The following is a 23,385-nucleotide window of genomic DNA, read 5'->3' as shown; positions in this document are numbered from 1 at the left end:
TATCTGATTTTTCAACAAACATGACTTACCTTGGGGCGCCCGGGTGGCTCCGTTGGTAGACGTCCGACTTCGGCTCAGGTCATGATCTCGCAGTTGGTGAGTTCAAGCCCTGCGTGGGGCTCTGTGCTGACAGCTCAGAGCCTGGAGCCTGCTTCGGATTCTGTGTCTCCCTCTCTCTCTGCTCCTTCCCCACTCACGCTCTCTCTCAAAAATAAATAGACATTAAAAAAAATTAAAAAAAACATTACTTTCCTTTACTTCACGGAAGGCAAAGGCAGTGATACCGTCTAATCTGTTCATTCCGCATCTTTGCTAATGCTGCTAGGTTGAACCACATGAAACAGACAACTTCGTAGTCAAAATGGTCAAATACAGGTGACTTCATATGGTTCGACTAATTTGTGACACTACAATCATTTCACAACCTACTTAATGGGCTGCATCCCGTAGGAAAGCACTTTATTTGTTTCTAAGTGTATTTATTCATTTTGAGGGAGAAAGTGCATGTGCAAGCGAGCAGGAAAGGGGCAGAGAGAGAGAGGGAGACTGAGAATCCCAAGAAGGCTCCCTGCTGTAGTGTGGAGCCGGATGTGGGGCTCAGTCTCACGATCACGACCTGAGTTGAAATCAAGAGTCAGACTCTTAACTGAGCCACCCACGTACCCGGGAAACACTGTTTAGTGGGTTGTTATTTTTAAAATTAAAATGAGATTGAAAACGTGTTTTGTTTTTTTTTTTTATTTCACTTCATATGGCATGAGATCTTTCCTTGCAGATACACTATCCCTCCACCTCACCCTTCTCAAAGGCTTCATGGGATCCACCACCCAGCTTAGGTTACGGATCCCCACTGAAGGCACTTGGATGTTTTCCAATTTCTTGTTGTTTCAAACCACCACGGTGAACTTTCTCGTCATAAATGTTGCTGTGTCTCAAAGCCTTTGAATGGGGAGTTAGGCTCACTTCTTTCCCCCTGTGTGTGCTTGGTGGAGGGTAAAACAGTACTGACCAAGGGGGCTCAGCCAGGGACCCTGTTCTGTCCAGCCCTCATCTGTCCACAACCCTCTTCTGCAGGACTGGAAGCTCAAGCTTGCTCCAGACCTCTCCCTCTCTAGACAAACACTATGGAGAGACCCTGAAAAACAGTGCATTTTAATGTCAACCGGATCTGAGTTTATTTTTTTCATATATATTTTTTAAAGTTTATTTATTTTTGACAGAGAGACAGAGCATGAGTGGGGGAGGGGCAGAGAGAGAGGGAGACACAGAATCCGAAGCAGGCTCCAGGCTCCGAGCTGTCAGCACAGAGCCCCACATGGGGCTCGAGCTCACAGACAGCGAGATCATGACCTGGGCCGAAGTCAGCCGCTCAACCGACTGAGCCACCCCGGTGCCCCCGGATCTGAGTTTAAAGCGCTGCCCAAGTTGGCTCAGCCGGTTAAGCATCCGACTTCGCTCAGGTCGAGATCTCAGGGTTTGTGAGTTCGAGCCCGAGTCGGGCTCTGTGCTGACAGCTCAGAGTCTGGAGCCTGCTTTGGATTCTGTGTCTCCCTCTCTCTCTGTCCCTGTCCTGCTCACACTCTGTCTCGGTCTCTCAAAAAGTGAATAAACGTTAAAAATATATATATTAAAAAAATGCTGGGGCGCCTGGGTGGCTCAGTCGGTTAAGCGTCCGACTTCGGCTCAGGTCACGATCTCGCAGTCTGCGAGTTCGAGCCCCGCGTCGGGCTCTGGGCTGATGGCTCAGAGCCTGGAGCCTGCTTCCGATTCTGTGTTTCCCTCTCTCTCTGCCCCTCCCCCGTTCATGCTGTGTCTCTCTCTGTCTCAAAAATAAATAAACGTTAAAAAAAAAAATTAAAAAAAAAAAATGCTAAAGTGCTGCCCCAGCTCCTTAAGTTCTCTGGACTTCACTATCACTATCTACAAAAAAGAAACCTCTCGGGGTTGCCAGGAGAGTGAAGTAGAAAAGGTGACGAGCTTTATAAACAAATCACACAGAAATCAGCCATTATTTTCAGCTTGTGCCTGACTGTTCTCTCCCCAGCACCAGTCAGGGCCTACTCTGTTACCCACTCACATTTACCCTGCAGTGGGATGGGGCAAGGGCTCAAAATAAGACCATAAGCTTAGCTCACCCTTCTGACTTTACAGTTTGCCTGGCCCTGGCCTCATTTTCTTCACTTCTTCAGGACTTGAACGCTAAGGTAAAGAACTAAACTCTTGGGACAGTCATTCGTTCAATAACAAATATTTATTGAGTAACTACCATACGCCAGTCATTGTGCTAACCATCGTGTGCGTCTCAATATTCTCACTGGCAAAATGAAGACCAGTGCTTCTCAAAGGAGAAATGATGGGCATCCTAGGCAGAACAACTCTTTGTGTCATCTAAACAACAGGAACTATATCTTGTAATTGGGACAAGCCCAAAATGCTCCAGCACATTTCGAAACGGCCCCTAGGGGGCATTTTCGCCCGCGACGAAGAATCCCCGGCCCACCCTCTACGAGTCCAGGAGACGGGGAAAAGGGGAGGCCCTGTAACTGGCAGGTTTAGAATGATGCCGAGACCTAAGATGAGCAGGACCTGGATCATGTTTCCGGGGAACAGGGCCTTACACTGGCCCCCGGACGAGCTTGTCAACATCCTTGGGGCTGTCGATTCCGACTCCTGAGTCACAATTCCTACCCCCTGTGCAGCCAAGATACAATCCAGGTTTCCGTTCCTGGCCGAGTCTGGGTTCCTGGGGAAGAAGGAATGGCGGTGCCCTCGTCCCCCAAGCCCTCGGGAAGCGAAGGGTTAACGCAGGTGGCCCCGCAGAAGCCCCTAGCACCGCTAGAGGGACCATCTCGGCCCCACCGCCAGGCGGCTTCGCGGTCACGTGGGAGCGAGGGCGGGACCCAGCGACAGGCCGACCAATAGGTTGCGCTGTCGGTGGGCGTGATAGCCAATAGGAGCAGGGAGAGGGGTCCCGGGACTAGGAAGAAACGGCGGCCGGGAGGGGGCTACTGGGACCATGGGGCTTCTGACCATTCTGAAGAAGATGAAGCAGAAAGAGCGGGAGCTGCGACTGCTCATGCTGTATCCTCCTGGACGCCGGAGCCGCGAGGGTAGCTGGGGCCCCGCCGGGCGGGCGGTGCCAGGCGCCCCCTACCGGGCGCGGGGTGCGCGGCCGGCGCGTACCAACTGCCCATTGTGCGTCACGCACGTGGGCCCTACCAATCGCTCTAGCGGGGTGGGGGGGCGTGAGGAGGTCGTACCACCGGCTCGGGGCGGGGGGTCTCCGTTGCCAATGCCAAAGGTGAGGGCCTACAGGCGCAGCGGCTAGACTAGATATCCCTATGCAGGGGGCGGGAAGGAGGGCCGGAGGCGACTCGGATGCCACCACCCGTCGGTCTGGCCCGAGCGTGAGGCCGCTGTCCTCCCTGGCTCTGACCTTCCTCCCCTGTCCGAGGGTGCCAGACCCCGGCCCCGCCCTCAAGGTCGGAATCCCGGGGGCGTGCGGGCCCCGCCCTCGCTTTGGCGGGGGGGGGAGGCGGGTGTAGACGCCTCGGGTTGTTTTCATCCCTGTGTCCAACTGCCCGTCTGTGTGGCCCCGCGGCCGGTCGTTATCTCCCGTCCCCTCCCCAGGCTGACTGCGTGTAGGCCCGAGGGCCCCGCCGACCTTCCGAGTCCCGTTAACAGGCGCCTGCACGCCTTCTGCCCCCTCTTATCCTGGCCGCGTCGGGACTCCGCGATCCCGGAGCTGGGCGGGTTTCACCCAGAGCTCCCCTAGCAGGGGAGAAAAGACATTTAAGTGTACAAATAACTATAATAGTCACATCATGTCTCTTTTAAAAAGCTCTCTTTTAGAAAGGCGCCGAGAATCCACCCATCCAATTAAATATTTACTGAGTGCCTACTATATACTAGGCACTCTCCTAGGGGCTGGGGTAAAACAGCAAAACCAAACCCCACCGTCTTGGACGGTCCGTAATGCTGTGGGGAGAAAGCAAATAGGTAAGCTGTATAGGACGTATGGGGGGAAAAATGCAGTTTAAATAAAGTGGTCAATGAAGGCCACAATGGAGAAATTGACAGTGGAGTAAAGGTGAGGCGGCGAGGACTGAATCACGTGGATATCTAGGGAAATTTGTTGATGCAAAAGGAACGAGCGCAAAGGTCTGGAAGGAGGAACTCAACGGGTGTGTTCAAAAGAATGTCAAGGAGGGCAGTGTGGCTGGAGAGTGATTACTAGATTACGAGATGAAGACAGAGGGGACTGAAGAGCCTTTTGGTTTTTGGCTTTTCCTTTCGATGAGAAGTGTGGAGAGGAAGCATGATCTCAGGTTAGGTGTGCCATTGCCCCGCCACAGGCGAGATAGGATGGTGGCTTGGATCAGGGTGGAAGCAGGGAGGTGATGGAAGATGGGGAACATTTTGCCTACAGGCCCAGCAGGAATCGCTCCTGGATTGGGCACAAAGTGAGAGGGAGAGCCAAGTCAAGCCTGACTCTGAGGTTTCTGGCCAGAGCGGTTCGAAGAATGAGGAACCACTTGCTGAGATGGGGAAGGGGGGCAAGGAGCAGGTTCAGAAAGAGGAGATCTCAGGTTTAGCCACAGAAGATGCCTCTGAGACATCCTCTAAGTGCCAGATGGGCAGCTGAAGAGAGGGACTGAGTCCAGGGGAGCAGCTGGGTGGGATGTGTACTTTTAGGAGTCATTAGCATAAAGGTGGTATTTGCGGGGCACCTGGGTGGCTCAGTCGATTGAGCTTCCGGCTCTCGATTTGGGCTCAGGTCACGATCTCTTGGTTCCTGGGTTCGAGCCCCACATCAGGCTCTGCACTGGCAGTACAGAGCCTGCTTGGGATTCTCTCCCTCTCTCTCTCTGTCCCTTCCCTGCTTGTGCATGTGCTTTTTTTTTTTTTTTTTTTTTTTGGCATGTGCTCTTAAAATTAAAATAAGCTTAAAAAAGAAAAAAAAACCAGATGGTATCTGAAGCCATGGTCCTGGGTGAGAGCTGTAAGGGATGAGTGTGGACAGAGGAAAGGACCGAGCTTACCTAGATAAGAGGTCAGGGCGATGAGAACCAGGTGAGGCAGTGGAGGAGGGGGCAGGCCACTGTGTCAGGTGCTGCTGATGGTGCGGGAAGACGAGGCCTGGTTACTGCCCAGAAGGAGAAGAACACGAGGTCTTTAGGTACCTTGGTAAGAGCTGTTTCAGGGAAGCAGTGGCAGCAAAAGCCTCAAGGACGAGCAGGAAGGCAGAAATTGGAGAGGGTGCTTACGAACAATGGTTTTGAGAAGATTTGCTGTCAAGGGAAGGAAGTAAAGGAATAAGAGGGAGAAGGGATCAAGAGAGGGTGACGTTTGCTTCTCCTAAGGTGGGAGAGACACCAGCTTGTCTGCTGATGGGAATGATCCAGTGGATGATGGAGTTGGAGTTGGATAATCAGAGGTGAAGGCTGGGTCTCAGGAGAGCTTCTTGGTTCCCCCTCCTTCCACTGGTTTGAGTCGCCTGGGCCCGCTCCCAGCTGCAAGCCCCCCCTCGAACGTTGGAAGGACAGAGGAGGGTGGTTCCCATTTGTTTGCGCACTCAGCAGCAGAGGGTTTGGAATATTCCAGAAACAGAAAGGTGAGGCTGGCTACCCCCAGATATTTGCTCCTGCTGTTCCCTCTACCTAGAATGCTCTTCCCTTAGCCCTTTGGAAAGCTGGCTTCTTATCGTTTGGGCCTCAGCCCAAGACCCCGAGAGGGGTGCCTGAGCTAAAGGAAGCTCCTGCAAAGGCCCTCCCCGAAAGCCTCTTAGCTGTATTCCTTAGTCACCAGGAGCTGACGGTACCTTGAGTCTCATTTGTTTGCACTCTGTCGCCTGTCTCTACACTGGACTAGAAGGTGCACAGGGTGGGGACTTTGACTCTGGGGTACCCACCCCCAGCACCAGAGGAGGGCCCGGCACATAGTCAGTATTCAATAAATATTGTAGAGCGAATGAAGGAATCTTCGGTCAGGACGAGATGATAAAATCTTTATTTCTTGATACTTTCCCATTTCTCACGGGCCGATAACTTGGGGCTCAGGCACGTGCTCAACTCATTTGATACGTGGCGGGAAACCATTGGTCCCCTAAAAGAGGGGCACGACGGTGATGTCACCACCCTGGGCAGAGCACGGGGACTTCTCCTTAACCTGGTGTGCCCCAGAGGCCTGGACAATGCTGGCAAAACAACCATCCTCAAGAAGTTCAACGGGGAAGACATCGACACCATCTCCCCGACACTGGGCTTCAACATTAAGACCCTGGAACACCGGGGGTGAGTGGGGGCCCTGCAGCGGGCTGGCCCAGAGTAGGGCAGGGAGGGCGGGTGAGGGGCCAGGCTGACCCTCTGGCCACCCCATTCCCGCCCAGATTCAAGCTGAACATCTGGGATGTGGGCGGCCAGAAGTCCCTGCGGTCCTACTGGCGGAACTACTTTGAGAGCACCGACGGCCTCATCTGGGTGGTGGACAGCGCCGACCGGCAGCGCATGAAGGACTGCCAGCGGGAGCTCCAGAGCCTGTTGGTGGAGGAGGTGGGCAGGGTGGCTGGCCAAGCCGGGGGGAGCCAGGCTTCCATCCAGGCCCCCACACTTTGTGCACATACGCGGATGTGTGAGCAGATTCCCTGAGGGGTCCGTGACCCCAAAGGAACACCTAGGGGGGGGAGGGCTCTGTTCCTTCACTGAGCCCTCACGAGGTGCCCACCCTTGGGGAGGCAGAGACAACCTGTACATTTGGTCCAGGGAAACCCACAGTGCTGTGGGCAGGGCATGCTATGAACTGGGACCTGGGTTCACGTCCCTGTGATGTCACCGCCCCACCACCCTGAACTTCAGTTTCTGCACCGTGAATGGGGCTCTCGGGAGGCTCATCTGAGGCCATTGGGTGGAGCTTTGGGAAGCAGCGGAGCCTGGCTCGGGAGTTGGCCTCTCCGCTGTGTGACCTCAGGCAAGGCACTTAACCTCTCTGAACCTCCACTTCCTCGTTTCTGAGCTGGGCATTATAATTAGGGTGCTCTGCTAACTTATTAGCTGGGCCAAAACGCTTTTAAGTAAAATTTTAGTTTTACAGAAAAGTTGCGAAGATAGCGAAGAAACAGAAATACTTTTCACTCCGCTTCCCCTGTTAACATCTTATGCAACCACCCTGCATTTGTCAAAACTTAGAAAGTAACATTAGTAAGTCACTCTTAACTAGAGATTTTAATTGGATTTCACCAGTTTTTCCACCAATCTCCTTTTTCTGCTGCAGGATTTGTCCGGGGTACGACACTGCATTTAGTTGAAAACAAGGACACTTTTAAGAATGAAAGAGGAAGTTGTTAATACTTATGCAGGGACAACAGACAGCAACAGGACTGTTCTGGGCACACAGGGACAGGTCACCTGGGGTAGCAGGAGCCACCTCCAAGGGGTGTCAAGCAGGTTCAGTGAGATCATGGATGTCAGTGCTGAGCCCTGGCCTGGCACCTCGAGGCCATTTGTCAGGGCTAGATCCACCTGCTTATGTGCAGGGACTCCCGGCGGAAATACACACGTAGAACTAACTGGAAGCAGAGGCCAAGAGTGAGGCCTGTGAGGGTAGTGCACAGTTAAAGGGCAACATGAACTTGGGAAGAGGGAAAGGTCACTTCCAGCAGACCCCGTGGTCTCCAGGACAGTTGCATTCATTGCCCATATCAGGTCATGGGATATGGGAGCCGTTTAGAACCAGAGGGCTTGGGGATCATGCCCGTCACCCCCTCCCCATTTATGGAGGAGGAAACTGAGGCATAGAGGGGAGAGGTGCCCACTAGGCCCCAGCCTAGGGCTCTGCACCACCCCCCCTCCCAACCCGCTCCAAGTATGGCTGGACTCACAGACCATGGCCATGGTGCTACCCCACTTGGGCCTCTCCTACCACCCCAGGGCCTTGCCTTGATCTTCCAGGTAGATCTCTGACCCCACCTGCTCTGGGTGATGAGGGGAGGGGCCGGGCTGCCCTCTGAGCCCCCACTCCCAACCCCCTCCCCCCCCCCCGTTCTTTTCCCCCAGCGCCTGGCTGGAGCGACCCTCCTCATCTTTGCCAATAAGCAGGACCTACCCGGAGCGCTGTCCTCTAACGCCATCTGTGAGGTGAGTCCGGGCCTTGGCACAGGTTCGTGGAGGAAAAGAAGCACACGTTTTCTTTGTTAACTTGTTCGACAAGCATTTAGTAGCCTCTCCTGTGTGGCAGGGCCTATGCAGGCCACTGGAGAGTCAGTGATTAATGAGACACGGTTGTGCCCCACAGCCTGGGGGAAGGCAGGCCTGCGAACATGATCCTGCAGGACAATAGCAGCCAGCCAGTAGTGAGTGCTCCCATGCCAGGCTCTCTGCGTGGATTATCTTGACATTCAGTCCTCACCCCAGCCTCACAGACTAGGAACTGTTACTATCACTCTATAGATGGCGAAGCAGGTTTAGAGAAGCTAGGCGACTCACCCAGGGTCACACAGCCAGGGAGCAAACAAGCCCGGATTTAAACACAGGCCTCTGTGTCCCCAAATTGTATCGATCCTACTTCTGATTCTAGGGCTTGAAGCAGCAGCATGAGAAAGAGTAGGGTTAGAATCTTGGTTCTGTCACTTACTAGCTGTGTGACCTGAGGCAGGTTGCTTAAGCTCTCTGAGGTATTCTAAGTAAAATACCCAACAATCCCTGGCTCCTTGGGCCTTGGGAAGAGTGGATGGGAGGACGTTTGTGGGGCTCGTAGCACAATGCCTGGATCCTAGCAGATGCTCAGGAGCCTGCGTCCCTGTTCAGTTACTGAGGGGTAGCGCAGGTGGGGTTGGGTGCCGAGAGCCCAGGTGCCCTGAGGGGCTGACAGATCTTCCCCAGGGGCCAGGGGAGGCTCCTGAGAGCAGGCCCTAAAGGGAGGCATGGATTTCCCGTGGGCCAGGAGAGGGAAGAGGCGGTGAGTGGGCAGGGCCTGTGGTCCCCAGGGCCCACCGTCATCTTTCCCCCTCCCAGGCCCTGGAGCTGGACTCCATCCACAGCCACCACTGGTGCATCCAGGGCTGCAGCGCCGTCACGGGGGAGAACCTCCTACCTGGCATCGACTGGCTCCTGGATGACATTTCCAGCCGCGTCTTCACGGCCGACTGAACCACTCCAGACGTTTCCCCCCCCCTCACCCCCACACCTCACAGTCCAGCCCCCTCCCCCGGCCCTCATCAGGCACCATCCACGGGGGGGATGGCAGTCGGCCAGGCTGACTAACACCCCCCGCCCCACTCCGTAACCTGCTGCTGCTAACACTACCCACTGCTTCTCGGCGGCCGGCTCCCGTGGCCGGAGGGCTGCTTCCCTGGCTGTCACCCTGGCTCCTGACCCGGCCCGCCTGCGGAGGAGAGGGCTGGGGCTGGGAGGGGGCCGCCTCTGCTGCTACCAAGGCTGTGGGCCTCATCCTTTGCTCAGCTGTGAGAATAAACCGTTCCCTGCCCCACTTCCTGATAGAGTCATGCGTTGATCCAGCAGCTTTAAGACCCCCACCCGGAGCCCAGGGCGCAGCAGGGCACAGAAAGGAACGGGTCATTTCAATCAGAGGGTTAACCGCGGCAGTGTCACAGGGACAGACAAAGAATTAGAGGAGCACAGGACAGGGCGGCAACGAATCCCACTTGGAAGAGTCCAGGCAGGCTCCCCAGAGGGAGTGACGTTAAAGGTGAGAAAGACACAGAGATTTGCTCCTAAACTGGTGCTAGGATTCCTTCCTGGAGAGGGAATGTGCAAAATCCGGGCTCTGTTAGGGTGGACGAGGGGAAATTGGCGTTAGGTAGACAAACTCAGAACATAACCTGTCCTACCGTATAGAAGATTAAAACGACCTGCCCTGTCCTCTGTGTGAGACACTCTGTGGTCCCCGCGCTCCCAAGCCCTATGGTGCATGAGCACACCCAGGCTCCAGAGCCAAACCCCAGCTCTGCCACTCACCGGATGATGCTGAGCAAGTTGCCTAACCTGTCTGTGCCACAGTGTCCCCGTCTGGGGGAGAGATCCATGGCACCGACCTGCTAAGTTTGGGACAAGGACCAAATGGGTGGGTGTCTTGTGTGTCACAAGCACTGCACAGTGTTAGCTATAATTATCACTATTTGAACCAGTAAGAGCTCAAGCAGATCCAGTGGATGTGAATTCAGCCATCCACTGATCCAGATGAGTCATCACAGCGTTCAAGTCCTCCCGGGGCGCCCTTAGTAGTAAGCAGCATCCTTGAGTTAAAGCATGAATTATGCATGGGTGGAGAAAAAGAAGAAAATAACAAGGCCATTCTCATTACCAAGGCTTGCAGATGGGGAGTGTGAGCTGTGGCAGAAAGCCTGCATCCTGCACTCAGCCCAGTGGGAACGTGGGGAGCCCTGCTGGCAGCGGGGATCTGCAACTTGCCTCCCTCTGCTCCTCCCGCTGATGGAAATGGTGGTGCTCCTCCCGCCGATGGAAGTGGTGGAGCTGGAGTCTGAAGGCCGGGGGCGGGGGGGAAACTGATCTAGATAGGAATGGGGCTTTGTGGAGTTATTTCTAGAAAATGTATTGTAAGCCCCGGAGGGTGAAGGGGGCAACAGCTGAAACATCCGCAGTGTTCTGGTCTCAAGGCTGTTGAACGCGACAGCATCACGAGGTACAGAGCCCCGTGCTCCCCCAGAAGGCAGTTAAGAAACAGACCCACTGTAATTGCCTGGCAGTCCGTGAAACTGCACGCGCTCCCTGCGTGCTTGCACATAAACACCAGATGTGGGTCTCGTTAATGTTTAAGACCCTTTGTGCTCCCTTTCATACTTTGAGGCTCTTTGATGTTTATATCTAATGGGACATGAAATAAAGGCTATGTGTAGACCCTGGCTGCCGCTACCCTCTCGCAGAGGCTCTGTGCCCAGCTTAGAGCCTGGAGCCTGCTTCGGATTCTGTGTCTCCCTCTCTCTCTGCTCCTCCCCCGCCTGTGCTCTCTCTCTCTCCTCTCTCTCAAAAATAAAAAAATAAACACTTATAAATAAACAAAGCAAATGGGTCTGCAGAGGTGTGTACCGTTCAAGGGGATATCCCATCTCAGCGCCCTCCCCAACACCTCCTGGTTATCTACCCTCTGCCTGAGCCTCCACAAGTCTTATTTGGGAGTTTCCTTCACCTCTGTCTGGCGGCTGGCAGTATGGTGCCCACACATCTGAGTTCCAGCACCAGGAGTGGCCATGAGCACTTGAGGGCCTCACTCACACTACTGCTTTTAAGCTTCACACCCTGGCGGCGGTGGTTATCAGTCAGGGTTCTCATCGGCCTGCCCCAGATACTGATCACAACTGCCCCCAGCCAACTGGATGGTTCTTGGAAGGATACCCGGAACTCATGGTCTCCCCGACGGAGGTCTCAGGATGCCAGACGTCAGGAGTGCCCAGGGGCTGGGCAGCTAAATCTGCGGCCAACACTGCACACCAGGAACAAATTGGTCCCCTTGCCAGACATTGTGCCCTTGGTCCCTCACTCAAGGTACTCAGGCTTCAGGAGAGAGTCCCCCACCCCGACCCAGGAGCTGGGGCAAGGAAAGGAGCCAACACCTTTGGATTCTGGGGTAGGAGGCTGAAGGGCTACACATATAGAGAACTATCTTCAAACAAAGATACAGTGCTAACGGAGAGAAGGGGGTGAATGCTGGACAGGCCAAGAAGAGAAAAAAAGAAATATCCACTGCAGGAGATTCTATTATAAAACACCCTCTATTATAAACCTAGAGATGAGAGATTTAGGCTCCAGTAATTAAAGGAAACCCATACAGCTGGTAAGAAGTGTGACCTCAGGGGTGCCTGGGTGGCTCAGTCATTCTTGAGCTCAAGAGCCCCAACAGGCTCTGTGCTGACAGCTCGGAGCCTGCAGCATGCTTTACATTCTGGGTCTCCCTCTCTTTCTGCCCCTCCCCTGCTCACACTCTCTCTTTCTCTCAAAAATAAATAAACATTAAAAAAAAAAAAAAGTCATTTGCAACTATGTGGATGGAACTGGAGGGTATTATGCTAAGTGAAATTAGTCAGAGAAAGACAGATATCGTATGACTTCGCTCACATGATGAATTTAAGATACTAAACAGATGAACAAAAGGGAAGGGAAGGAAAAATAATATAAAAACAGGGAGCGGGACAAAACGTAAGAGACTCTTAAATATGGAGAACAAACAGAGGATTGCCAGATAGGGGTTGCGGGAGGAGGGGTGGTCTAAATAGGTCAGGGGCATTAAGGAATCTACTCCTGAAATCATTATTGCACCACGTGCTAACTTGGATGTAAATTAAACTATAAACAAATTAATTGATTAAAGAAAATGCTATCAAAAAAAAAAAGAAAAAAGAAGAAAAAAAGTGTGACTTCAGAACTTGTGAAGCCATCCTGCCTCTCTGGAATTCTCTTTTGCTTCCCCTACCTTTCCTGAAAACATGAATTATCGAATCCTATGGAGGGAGACAGGGAAATGATTTGGCTACAACTGGCACACTTTGGACACAGTGAAAGTTGGATGGATAGATGAAAGCAGGGAATTGGGAAGCAGAGGAGAAGCTGGCGATGCTTGATGGGGCGGGTTTGACCTCGGGTCACAGCTGAACGATCCAACCTCCCCAGCTTCAATCCCCCAGTTCACGCTTTACCAACAACCGTGAACTTTTTAGACGCTCCCTGGCCGCCCGCCTGGGCCGAGAACTGCGCCGTCACTTGCGACTGCTCCCTAGGCCCAAGGAAGGAGGGCGCAAGCCCGGCTGAGGCGGTGGCTGGCAGAGACTGACCCGGAGGGGCGGGGGCGGCGTGGAGGAGGCAGAGGCCGGCGGTCAGCTCCGCTCCAGCTCGGCTGCCATGTCCCGCCAGGCGAAGGACGACTTTCTGCGGCACTACACCGTCTCCGATCCCCGGACCCACCCCAAAGGCTACACCGAATATAAAGTGACCGCGCAGGTGAGGTGGGGCCCGGCGGGGACCTTTACCCTTTTAACTAGAGGGGGGCCGGGTTTTACCTTAAGGCAAGGAGCAGCTGGAAGCTCCCTTTTTAGACGACAGAAATGGATTTCCCCTTTAAGGGGAGGCTGCGGTAAGAGCCTTCGTTTACTTCTTTAGCCTTCAGGGGGCGAGGCCCTGGGAGGGCGCTGTCCTTTTAAAAGGGCGTGGACGGCAGTTCCCGGAGTGGGAGGGGTGGGTTCCCACGCCAGACGTGTGGTGTCTTCACTTCAGGCTGTGAATTTCTCTAAATTAAGAGGAAAGCTCTGTTCCATCCAAATATCAGTTCTCCAGTCTCTTGGAGTTAAGTTTTGTTAACTGGTTTGTTTGATGTTTACGTAAAAGTTCCTTTTTAAAAGACTTTCATTTTTAATTCTTCAGAAAACACCGCTCTATGGCTTTAAAAATTCATACAGTTCAAAAGAATCTGAAGAGTAAGTCTCTATCTTCACAGTCCTAGCAGGAGGTCAGTAGATAAAGACGAAAGTTGACGTATGTAGCAGTAACAATGTTTATAAGCACCGTGTATAGATACTTGGGGGAAACCAAGAGAAAAATTAAAAAATGGAAGCAGTATAAAAGAGTATCTGTAGAATGACAGACAAGAATTGGTTGGGGAAAACTTCGCTATAAATTGTTTTGTACCTTTAGAATTTTGAACTAGGCAACTATTAAACTGGTGCATTAGTAACTGTTAAAAGGATGCAGAAACTCAAAGATACTTCCAAAGTGATTTAAGTGCAGAATCCTAGATGTTTAAAATGAGCTTTCCCCATATCCTTTATGCCTTAACTTTGGCCTAAAAACACAAAAAGATTGCCCTTAGAAAGATGAGACGGAGGGGGGTGGGAAGGGTGTGACAAGGAGCTGTAGCCTTTTCCTAGAAGTCTTTCTGTTGAAGCACTTTTAAACAAGTAAATGCATTGTTTTGATATATTTTTTGTAACTTTTAAAGATAAATAATTTTCCCTCCCTTACCATCCCCATCTGTCTGCCATTTTTGTGAGAGCCAATGCAGCTAGTTTCTTATTTATCCTTGCAGATAAACCCTATATTTAAAAGCAAATATGTCAGAGGTGCCTGGGTGGCTCAATCCGTTAAGCCTCCGGCTCTTGATTTAGGCTCAGGCCATGGATCTACTCCCGAGGTTCATGGGATCAAGTCCTGAGTCAGGCTCTACACTGACAGCTCAGAGCCTCCTTGGGATTCCCCCCTGCCCCGACCACCTCTGCCTCTACCCTGTTCTCTCTCTCTCTCTCTCTCTCTCTCTGCCTCCACCCTGCATTCTCTCTCTCAAAATAAACAAACTTAAAAAAAATTAGGTATGTCACAAAATTCTACTGAAACTAATATTACACTTTATATTAACTTTATGTTGAATTTAAATGAAAACTTACAAAAGAAAAAAAAGATAATCACCTGACAAACCAAAAAATAATAAAAAAAAAATTTTCGGGGTGCCTGGGTGGCTCAGTCGGTTGAGCGTCCGACTTCGGCTCAGGTCACAATCTCGCGGTCCGCAAGTTCGAGCCCCGCGTCGGGCTCTGGGCTGATGGCTCGGAGCCTGGAGCCTGCTTCCGATTCTGTGTTTCCCTCTCTCTCTGCCCCTTCCCCGTTCATGCTGTGTCTCTCTCCGTCTCAAAAATAAATAAACGTTTAAAAAAAAAATAATAAAAATTTTTAAAAAGATTATTTAAAAAAGCAGATATGTGTATCCATTTTATTACTGACACACAGTGACGTTCTACAAGTCACTTGCCGGTATTCTTCCTTTTTTTTTTTTTTTTTTTGTTATTTCCCCTTGTAAATTTTTTATTTTATTTTATTTTTTTTCAACGTTTTTTATTTATTTATGGGACAGACAGAGACGGAGCATGAACGGGGGAGGGGCAGAGAGAGAGGGAGACACAGAATCGGAAACAGGCTCCAGGCTCCGAGCCATCAGCCCAGAGCCTGACGCGGGGCTCGAACTCACGGACCGTGAGATCGTGACCTGGCTGAAGTCGGACGCTTAACCGACTGCGCCACCCAGGCGCCCCTCCCCTTGTAAATTTTTAAAAACTGACACATAATTTACATACATATGCCCAAATCTCAAGTGTATAGCCCAGTAATTTTTACATTACATATGTATACGTCTGTGCAGGCAGCGCTCAGACCAGGATATAGACAGTCTTTTTTTGTTCCTTCCCAATCTATAGTCCTACTCCCACAGATGTAACCACTGACCTGACTTCTCTTGCCACAGATTAGTTTTGTCTGTTCTTGAACCTCATACAAATGGAATCATCCACAGCAAGTACTCTTTTGTGTCTGGCCTTCGTCACTGTCTATATGGTGTTTTTGGAATTCATCTGTGTTGTTACATGTATAAGTTTTCTTTTTTCATTGCCATGTGGTATTAGTCCCTTGTATAAATACACCACCATTTCTTTATTCATTCTGCTGTTATTGGACATTTGGGTTGTATCTAAAAAGTGTTTTAGTTGCTACAAGTAGAGTTGTATGAACACATGTACAAGTCTTTTTATGGGCATGTGCACCCATTTCTTCTTGGTATGTACTTAGGAGTGGAATTAGTGGGTCATTTGATAGGTACCTGTGTAGTTGTTCTAGAAATTACCAGTTTGGGGGGCACCTGGGTGGCTCAGTCGGTTAAGCATCTGACTCTTGGTTTCGGCTCAGGTCATTATCTCCCGATGGTTGGTGAGTTCAAGCCCTGAGTAGGGCTCCGTGCTGCCAACGCAGAGCCTGCTTGGGTTTTTCAGTCTCTCCTTCCCTCTCTCTCTCCCTCTCTGCCCCTACCCGGCTTGTGCTCACCCACACTCTCTCTCAAAATAAATAGACTTTAGAAATTACCAATTTTCGGGGCACCTGCCTGGCTCTTTCAGTAGAGCTTGGGGTTGTGAGTTTGAGCCCCATGTTGGGTGTAGAGATTACTTAAAAATAAAATCTGAAGAGGGACGCCTGGGTGGCTCAGTCGGTTGAGCGTCCAACTTGGGCTCAGGTCATGATCTCACGGTTCGTAGGTTCGAGCCCTGCATCACGTTCTGTGCTGACAGCTCAGAGCGTGGAGCCTGTTTCAGATTCTGTGTCTCCCTCTGTCTGCCCCTCCCTTGCTTGTGCTCTGCCTCTGTCTCAAAAATAAACATTAAAAAAAATTTTTTTTTTTAATCTGAAGAGAAGAGAAGGAAGAGAAAAGAGAAAGAAATCACCGGTTTTTAAAAGTGGTTATACTGTTTTATACTCCTGTTCTCACCAGCACTTGATATCATGAGCATCTTTAATTTTCAGCATTCTAGGCTGGTGGATGTGTAACATCTGATTGCAGTATAATTTGCATTTCTCTGATGACTAATGATGTTGAGCATATTTTCATAATCTTATTGGCCATTCAAACACCTTCTTTCGTGGAAGGTGCCTGCTCAAATATTTTGCCCAATTTTAATTTTTTTTAGTGTGTGTGTGTTTTGTTTTGTTTTTTTTAGAGAGAGACAGAGCACAAGTTGGGGAGGGGCAGAGAGAGAGGGAGACAGAATCTGAAGCAGGCTCCAGGCTCTGAGCTGGTGGCACAGAGCCTGACGTGGGGCTCGAACTCACAGACTGTGAGATCATGACCTGAGCCAAAATCAGACGCTTAACCGACTGAGCCACCCAGGCGCCCCTATTTAAAAGTTGAGTTATCTTTTTAGTATTGATCTGTAGGAGTTCTTTATATATTCCGGATATGAGGGTTTTTTTTTGTCAGGTATGTATATTCCTCAACAGTTTTTAAATCTAGTTTCTTGGGGCGCCTGGGTGGCTCAGTCGGTTGAGCGTCCGACTTCGGCTCAGGTCACGATCTCGCGGTCCGTGAGTTCGAGCCCCGCGTCGGGCTCTGGGCTGATGGCTCAGAGCCTGGAGCCTGCTTCCGATTCTGTCTCTCCATCTCCCTCTGCCCCTCCCCCGTTCATGCTCTGTCTCTCTCTGTCTCAAAAATAAATAAAATGTTAAAAAAATTTTTTTTTTAATAAATAAATAAATAAATAAATCTAGTTTCTTTTACCCAACATATTTCAGGCAAGTTTGTTGTGAAAAGCAAAAGCCAAGGTTTTGGTCCTAGCTGTCCCTCTTGCTTGCTGTGTGATTTTTAAAGAATTTTTTTTTTTTAATTTTTTTTTTTTTTCAACGTTTATTTATTTTTGGGACAGAGAGAGACAGAGCACGAACGGGGGAGGGGCAGAGAGAGAGGGAGACACAGAATCGGAAACAGGCTCCAGGCTCTGAGCCATCAGCCCAGAGCCCGACGCGGGGCTCGAACTCCCGGACCGCGAGATCGTGACCTGGCTGAAGTCGGCCGCTTAACCGACTGCGCCACCCAGGCGCCCCAAGAATTTTTATTTTTAACTGAAGTTTAGTTGACAGACGGTATTATGTTATTTTCAGGTGTACCACATAGTGATTCGACGCTTATGAAATGTTGACCACGATAAGTGTAGTTGACCATCTGTCGCCATAGAAAATTATTGCAGTATTGGGGCACCTGGGTGGCTCAGTCTGTGAAGCGTCCGACTTCAGCTCAGGTCATGATCTCGCAGTTCGTGACTTCGAGCCCCGCGTCGGGCCCTGTGCTGATGCCTCGGAGCCTGGAGCCTGTTTCAGATTCTGTGTCTCCCCCTCTCTCTGCTCCTCCCCCACTCCCACTCTGCCTCTGTCTCTCAAAAATGAATAAATGTTAAAAAAAAAATTTAAAAAAAAGAAATATAATATAGTGGGGGTGCCTGGGTGGCTCAGTCGATTGAGCTTCCGACTTCAGCTCAGGTCATGATCTCACAGCTCATGAGTTCAAGCCCTGCGTCGGGGCTGACAGCTTAGAGCCTGGAGCCTGCTCCGGATTCTGGGTCTCCCTCTCTTTCTGCCCGTAACCCACTCGCATTCTGTCTGTCTCTCTCAAATATAAATAAACATTAAAAAATTAAAAAAAAAAAAAAGGTTGGGGGGGGGCTCCTGAGTGGCTCAGTTGGTTGAGCGTTTGACTTCGGCTCAGGTCATGATCTCACAATTTGTGAGTTCGAGCCCCGCGTCAGGCTCTGTGCTGACCGCCCGGAGCCTGGAGCCTGCTTCGGAGTCTGTGTCTCCCTGTCTCTCTGCCCCTGCCCCACTCGCACTCTGTCTCTCTCTGTCTCTCAAAAAGAAATAAAAATGTAAAAAAATTTTTTTTTAATTAAAAAAAAAAAAGAAATGTAACATAGCGAATACAGGGTCTTCTTTCCACCTCAGACCCCAGTCTGCCCTTCCAGAAAGTCACAACCCCGGTGATGGTTCTTCTGTGTTCAGGAGTGTTTGCCCACAGCATCTCCCTCACTTAAGGAAGGAGGAGCTCCTGGGACGGAACCTGATTCTTTGGAGAACTTGAGGTTCTTTGGTTTCAGTATGAAATTCAGGGACTTGGCCCTTTGAAGGAACTGAAATAGTGCTCACTTAGGTGGTACGTAAGCTACAGTTGGAACGACGCAGAGAAGGTTAGTGTGGCCGCTGCAGAAGGATGGCATGTAATTCACGAAGGAACTGAGATAAAAGTTGGGCCGAGGACCAAGGGGTGTGGACGGGTCCTTAGGGACCCTCGCGTTGGGCAGATGGCGAAATTGGCGTATGGTCGAAAAACTGCTCCAAGCCACACAAAGCCTCGAAGCCAGGACACCTTGACAGCCGTGGTCGACAGCCAAAGGCCACTGCCCTTTTGAGAGGGGGCTGGGAGGTACCTGGGGCCTCCCTGGATTTTACTGGGTGATGGGGTGTCAGATGTCAGTCTCTGGACTCACCTGGTTCTTGCCTTTCTTCCTCAGTTCATCTCAAAGAGGGACCCAGAGGATGTCAAAGAGGTGAGGCTCCTGGGAGGAAGGGGGACCATTCCCCGATTCCAGATGCAGGAGCAGTAAAGGAACAACTGATCACTCTGCAGCCCTGGGAAGAGGGGGTGCTATGCCCCAATCTGCACACCCACGCTGGGGCCAGGCGGGGGGGGGGGGGGGTTGCGGGGAAGCCTCTTTCCACTGTTGCCGGCCTGGGTCAAGTCTTGTGTCCCCCTTAGGTGGTGGTCTGGAAGCGGTACAGCGACTTCCGCAAGCTGCATGGGGACCTGGCCTACACCCACCGCAACCTCTTCCGCCGCCTGGAGGAGTTCCCGGCCTTCCCCCGTGCCCAAGTGTTTGGTGAGTGTTCATCCTGGCATTCAGGCCGCAGATGGAGGGACAGGTGGGCAAAGGGGACCCCCTGCTGGCGGGGGCTGGATGAGGGGAACCCAGACCGCCAGCAGAGACACTTTTGGGGAGCTGAAGGGCCCTTAGAGACAACCTCCTTCCACACAGGGGGAAACTGAGGCTCAGAGCAGCCTAGCCTTTAGTGTGCATCTCAGGCCCTTTAACATTCCGTCTACGTTAGCCCCATTTTCAAGACAAGGCCGCTGGGACGCAGGGTCATGAAGGGGCTTGGCCTGTAAATGGCTAGAACCAGAATGCTTCCCCACAAGCCGGTGTTTCCTCCAGACCCTCACTGTCCAAAAGTGCCAGCTGTGAGCCAGACGTGGTGAGTCTGAGCTGAGGTGTGCCTGTGGGTTGAATGCACACTGAAATAGAATGTAAATTATCCTCATAGCTTATCTATGGATCCTGTGTCCAAAGGAGATTATTTTGGTTGCTTGGGTGAAGTGAAACATATATATAAAGCATTTCACTTAACTCAATATAAAGATATTTATTTATATATTTATATTTATGTATTTATATATTTTGTAGAGAGAATCTCTTATTTATTTTGAGACAGAGAGAGAGAGAGAGAGTGTGTGTGTGTGTGTGTGTGTGTGTATGTACAGGAGAGGCAAGAGAAGGAGAGAGAGAATCCCAAGCAGGCGCCACGCTGATGGCTGACACAGGGCTCGAACCCACGAACCTTGAGATCGTGACCTGAGTGGAAACCAAGAGTCGGACGCTTAACCAACTGAGCCCACCCAGGCGCCCCAAATGGAATATATTATTAACACCGAGTTAACCTGTTTCTTTTTACTTTTTTTTTTTTTTAACATAGTGACTAGAAAATGACAAATTACGTATGCCACTCACGATGTATTTCTGGGTGGCCGGGACTGATCTGTTACTTGTGTCTGTAGACTCACATGAGCTGCCCTTTCACAGCAAGAAGAGGGCTTGCTGCTGGCAGGTCATGCCAGGCTGTGGGCAGCGCAGCCAGCTGCTCCCCTGGCAGCATGATGACGAGGTCAGAGCTAGGTGACTCTGCAGGACATCTAGAACAGAGCAGGGCAACCGTAAACACAGAGCTACCTGCTGTGTGACCTTGGCCGAGTCACTTTTCTCTCTGAGCCTTACTTTCCTCTCCGTTACATCAAACCCGTCTGAAACTATTTTGTTTCTTGCTGGCTGCCTGCCCCGCCTGTCTAGGATGTGATGTCCATGAGAGCAGAGGCCTTGCTTTTCTCTCTTTCGCCTTCTCAACACCAATCTAGCGCATTAGTAGGTGCTCGATAAACATGTGGCAAATGGATGACTAGGGAGCTCGGTCCCTGCTTGCAAGCACCCTCACCCCACCTCCCCAGGAGGAGCCAGGGAAGATTATGGGGAGGACGGCAGCAGGCTGCTGGGATCCTCTCCGGCTGAACCAGGAGAGTGACCCCTGTGGATCACTGCCTCTCTCCCCACCCCTTGCCTTGGGGCGGCTGCAGGCCGGTTCGAGGCCTCAGTGATTGAGGAGCGGCGGAAGGGGGCCGAGGACCTGCTTCGCTTCACGGTGCACATCCCTGCACTCAACAACAGCCCCCAGCTCAAGGAGTTCTTCCGGGTGCGTGTACCTGCTGTCCCTCTTCCCGGGTACCTGGGAAACCTACCTGCCCTCGAGGCCGCGCTGGAGATTTCCCCATCCCTGTCTTTCTCTCCCGCAGGGTGGGGAGGTAACCCGGCCCTCTGACATGTCCAGGGACCTACACATCCTGCCACCCCCTCTGATCCCCACACCGCCCCCTGAGGAACCCTGGTTGCCCCAGCCGCTCCCTGCAGAGAGGAGAGGCCTTGAGGAACTGGAGGTGCCAGGTACATGGGGGGTGGGGAGGGCAGCAGGGCTGGAGGGTCTGAGGGGGGGTGGTGGGCACACACTTCCTCCCCAGTGAAGATTTTCCCCAGTAAAAATTCTGGGGTGTGTTCCAGCCCCTCTACCATTAACCTGCTGAGGAGCTCTAGCCAGGCCATTTTCCTTCTCTGGGCTATAGTTTCTTAATCTGTAAAAGGGGTACAAACCCTAAACGTGGGCTTATCTGTGCCCTTGGGTGCCACAAGGATTTAATGAGAGGCAATTCCATTTTGAAAGCTGGGAAATGATAAAGACAGGCATGAAATGTCACCAATGATCTATTCCTCAGCGGATCCCCCACCATCCAGCCCTGCCCAGGAGGCCCTGGATCTCCTCTTTAACTGTGGGAGCACCGAGGAGGCATCCGGTTCCCCTGCCCGAGGCCCCCTCACAGAGGCTGAGCTTGCCCTCTTCGACCCCTTCTCCAGGGAAGGTAACAAGCTGGGACAAGCAGAGGGGGGCTGATGTGGGGGCAAGGAGAGTAGGCAGAGCCACCAACTAGCTCGTGTCGTGCCTGTGTGAATCCTAGAAAGGAGCCCCCCTTCGGGCAGCCCGCAGCCTTAGTGAGAATCGGAAGCAGGTCCCCACCCCCCATACTCCCCCCTGCCCTGTGCCAGGGCGCATAAGCTGGAGGCCCCTGGACAGTGGGCAACCACAGAGGAAGGAAATGAGCCACCTCCCACCGTGGGATCTCCTCCTCCCTGAGAAAGCTTTGGAACAGGCAGGGGTCACCCTGTCTTCGGAGGGTTTGAGTTCCTTCCATTGGAAGCCCAAGGTGGGGGTTTCCCGGCTGGCTCGGGGTCACGCTGCAGATCTTGAGGGCAGGAGAGGCCTGTTGATCGGGGAGGGGTGAGGCTTGGGCTCAGAGAGCAGCACGGGAGGCCCTGCAGCAGCTGCTGGCAGGTGGAGGCACCACAAGACCCCCCGCCCCCATGGAAGGGGGAAGGCCCCCCATGGAGGGGGTTCTCAACTGAAGTTGTAAGACCTGAGATTCTCTGAATCCGTTATTCTGACGTTCCAAGGTTTGGAGCCTTTCTATCCTTGGCCTGGTATGGTTGCTCTAGCATCCTTCCGTTAAACTTTGTGGAGAGAATTCTTACGTTTGTAGATCAACTATAGTCAGGAGAGGAGTAGGCCCAGTGACCCAAACCTCACAAACTAATGTTAGTGCGTACCCAAGGAAAGAATTAGGAAGGTCATTGTTTTTGTTTTTACAAAAGCAAAGGACTGCATCAATTAAATAGGTCATGGCTAGTTTGCTATGCACAAACGGCTCTTGAGTTGCTCAGGCACTGCTTCCCTCCACGTGGAACAGGTTGGTACCTTGATGGGCAAGAGAGTTCTGGGGATGGGCAGCAGGCCCTGGGAAAAGGAGGGCCAGTCTGGCCTGAGTCCTCCATATCTGATTGTAGAAGGTGCGGGCCCCAGTCCAACCCACCTGGGTGAGCTGGCAGCAATGGAGGCGGAGTCTGAAAGGCTGGACCAGGAGCCCTGGGAGCCTGGAGGGCAGGAGGAGGAAGAGGAGGAGGAAGAACGGCCCGTCCCTGCATATCTGAGCCAAGCCACAGAGCTCATCACCCAGGCTCTGCGGGATGAGAAGGCAGGTGCCTACCCTGCAGCCCTGCAGGGCTATCGGGACGGCGTGCACATCCTGCTACAGGGGGTTCCCGGTGAGTAGGCCTGGAAGGTGGAAGGTCAGGCCCAGAGTCTCAGATGGTGCAGGGAAGGGAAGGTGCAAAACAAGCAAGTCCAGGGGGAGAAGCGTTGTCCCTGACCAGGTATATAACCTTGGGCAGTTTCTTTACCTCTTGTGGCCTCAATTTTCTTATTTGTAAAATGGGGAGAATAGATCTGATTCCCAGGGAGCGGGGGAGCAGCGGGGCAGGTGGGGAGGGGGGAAGATGCACGTTGATGCTCTGTGAACTGTAAGGGGCTGGACCAGGGGTTCTGAACCCAGGTGTCTCAGCTGAACCATTCTCTCTCCATAGGTGACCCATCACCTGCCCGCCGGGAGGGTGTGAAGAAGAAGGCAGCTGAATATCTAAAGCGGGCAGAAGAAATTTTGCACCTGCATCTGTCCCAACTCCCCCCGTGAGAGGACATGAACCCCTACCCAGGACTAGCTCCAGCACTGCCAGCTACTCCCTTTTACTGTCCCTGGGGCCTGGCCCTGCATCCTGGTCTTGTAACTCTAGGGGTGATTTCTGTATGTAACTGGACCAAGAATGAGACAAATAATGAATTTGAAGCTCCTTGACCACATCTG

The 23,385-nt window shown here is 52.0% G+C and overlaps 2 protein-coding genes and 1 non-coding gene across 4 annotated transcripts; all 3 read left to right on the top strand.

Annotated features, from left to right (window-relative positions):
* Window positions 1-2,927: 2,927 nt before the first annotated feature.
* On the top strand, window positions 2,928-9,483 carry ARL2 (ARF like GTPase 2). Of its 2 annotated transcripts, none has more exons than XM_086676966.1 (5): window positions 2,928-3,081; window positions 6,183-6,293; window positions 6,389-6,551; window positions 8,052-8,132; window positions 9,009-9,483. In XM_086676966.1, the coding sequence occupies exons 1-5, from the start codon at window positions 3,017-3,019 to the stop codon at window positions 9,141-9,143; spliced, it is 555 nt and encodes a 184-aa protein (XP_086533092.1). In that variant the 5' UTR covers window positions 2,928-3,016; the 3' UTR covers window positions 9,144-9,483. The 2 variants fall into 2 exon arrangements, with proteins under 2 accessions (XP_086533092.1, XP_086533091.1); XM_086676965.1 differs by lacking the exon at window positions 2,928-3,081 and adding an exon at window positions 4,055-4,328 and having other exon boundaries at window positions 6,060-6,293.
* Window positions 9,484-12,745: 3,262 nt separating this feature from the next.
* SNX15 (sorting nexin 15) lies at window positions 12,746-23,381 on the top strand. Its single transcript, XM_086676964.1, has 8 exons — window positions 12,746-12,965; window positions 18,830-18,865; window positions 19,075-19,195; window positions 20,719-20,834; window positions 20,935-21,082; window positions 21,409-21,552; window positions 22,532-22,789; window positions 23,108-23,381. Exons 1-8 carry the CDS (start codon window positions 12,867-12,869, stop codon window positions 23,212-23,214), a joined length of 1,029 nt encoding a protein of 342 aa, XP_086533090.1. The 5' UTR covers window positions 12,746-12,866; the 3' UTR covers window positions 23,215-23,381.
* Window positions 18,457-18,566, top strand: LOC147576385 (U6 spliceosomal RNA). The gene has a single exon (XR_015241483.1). It is a non-coding gene; the product is annotated as a U6 spliceosomal RNA (small nuclear RNA).
* Window positions 23,382-23,385: the final 4 nt, after the last annotated feature.

This window comes from Puma concolor, chromosome D1 (genome assembly GCF_028749965.1).
Source record: "Puma concolor isolate L17-30 chromosome D1, mPumCon1.1.hap2, whole genome shotgun sequence".
NCBI lineage: Eukaryota > Metazoa > Chordata > Mammalia > Carnivora > Felidae > Puma > Puma concolor.
This window is presented reverse-complemented; position numbering and strand designations above follow the sequence as displayed.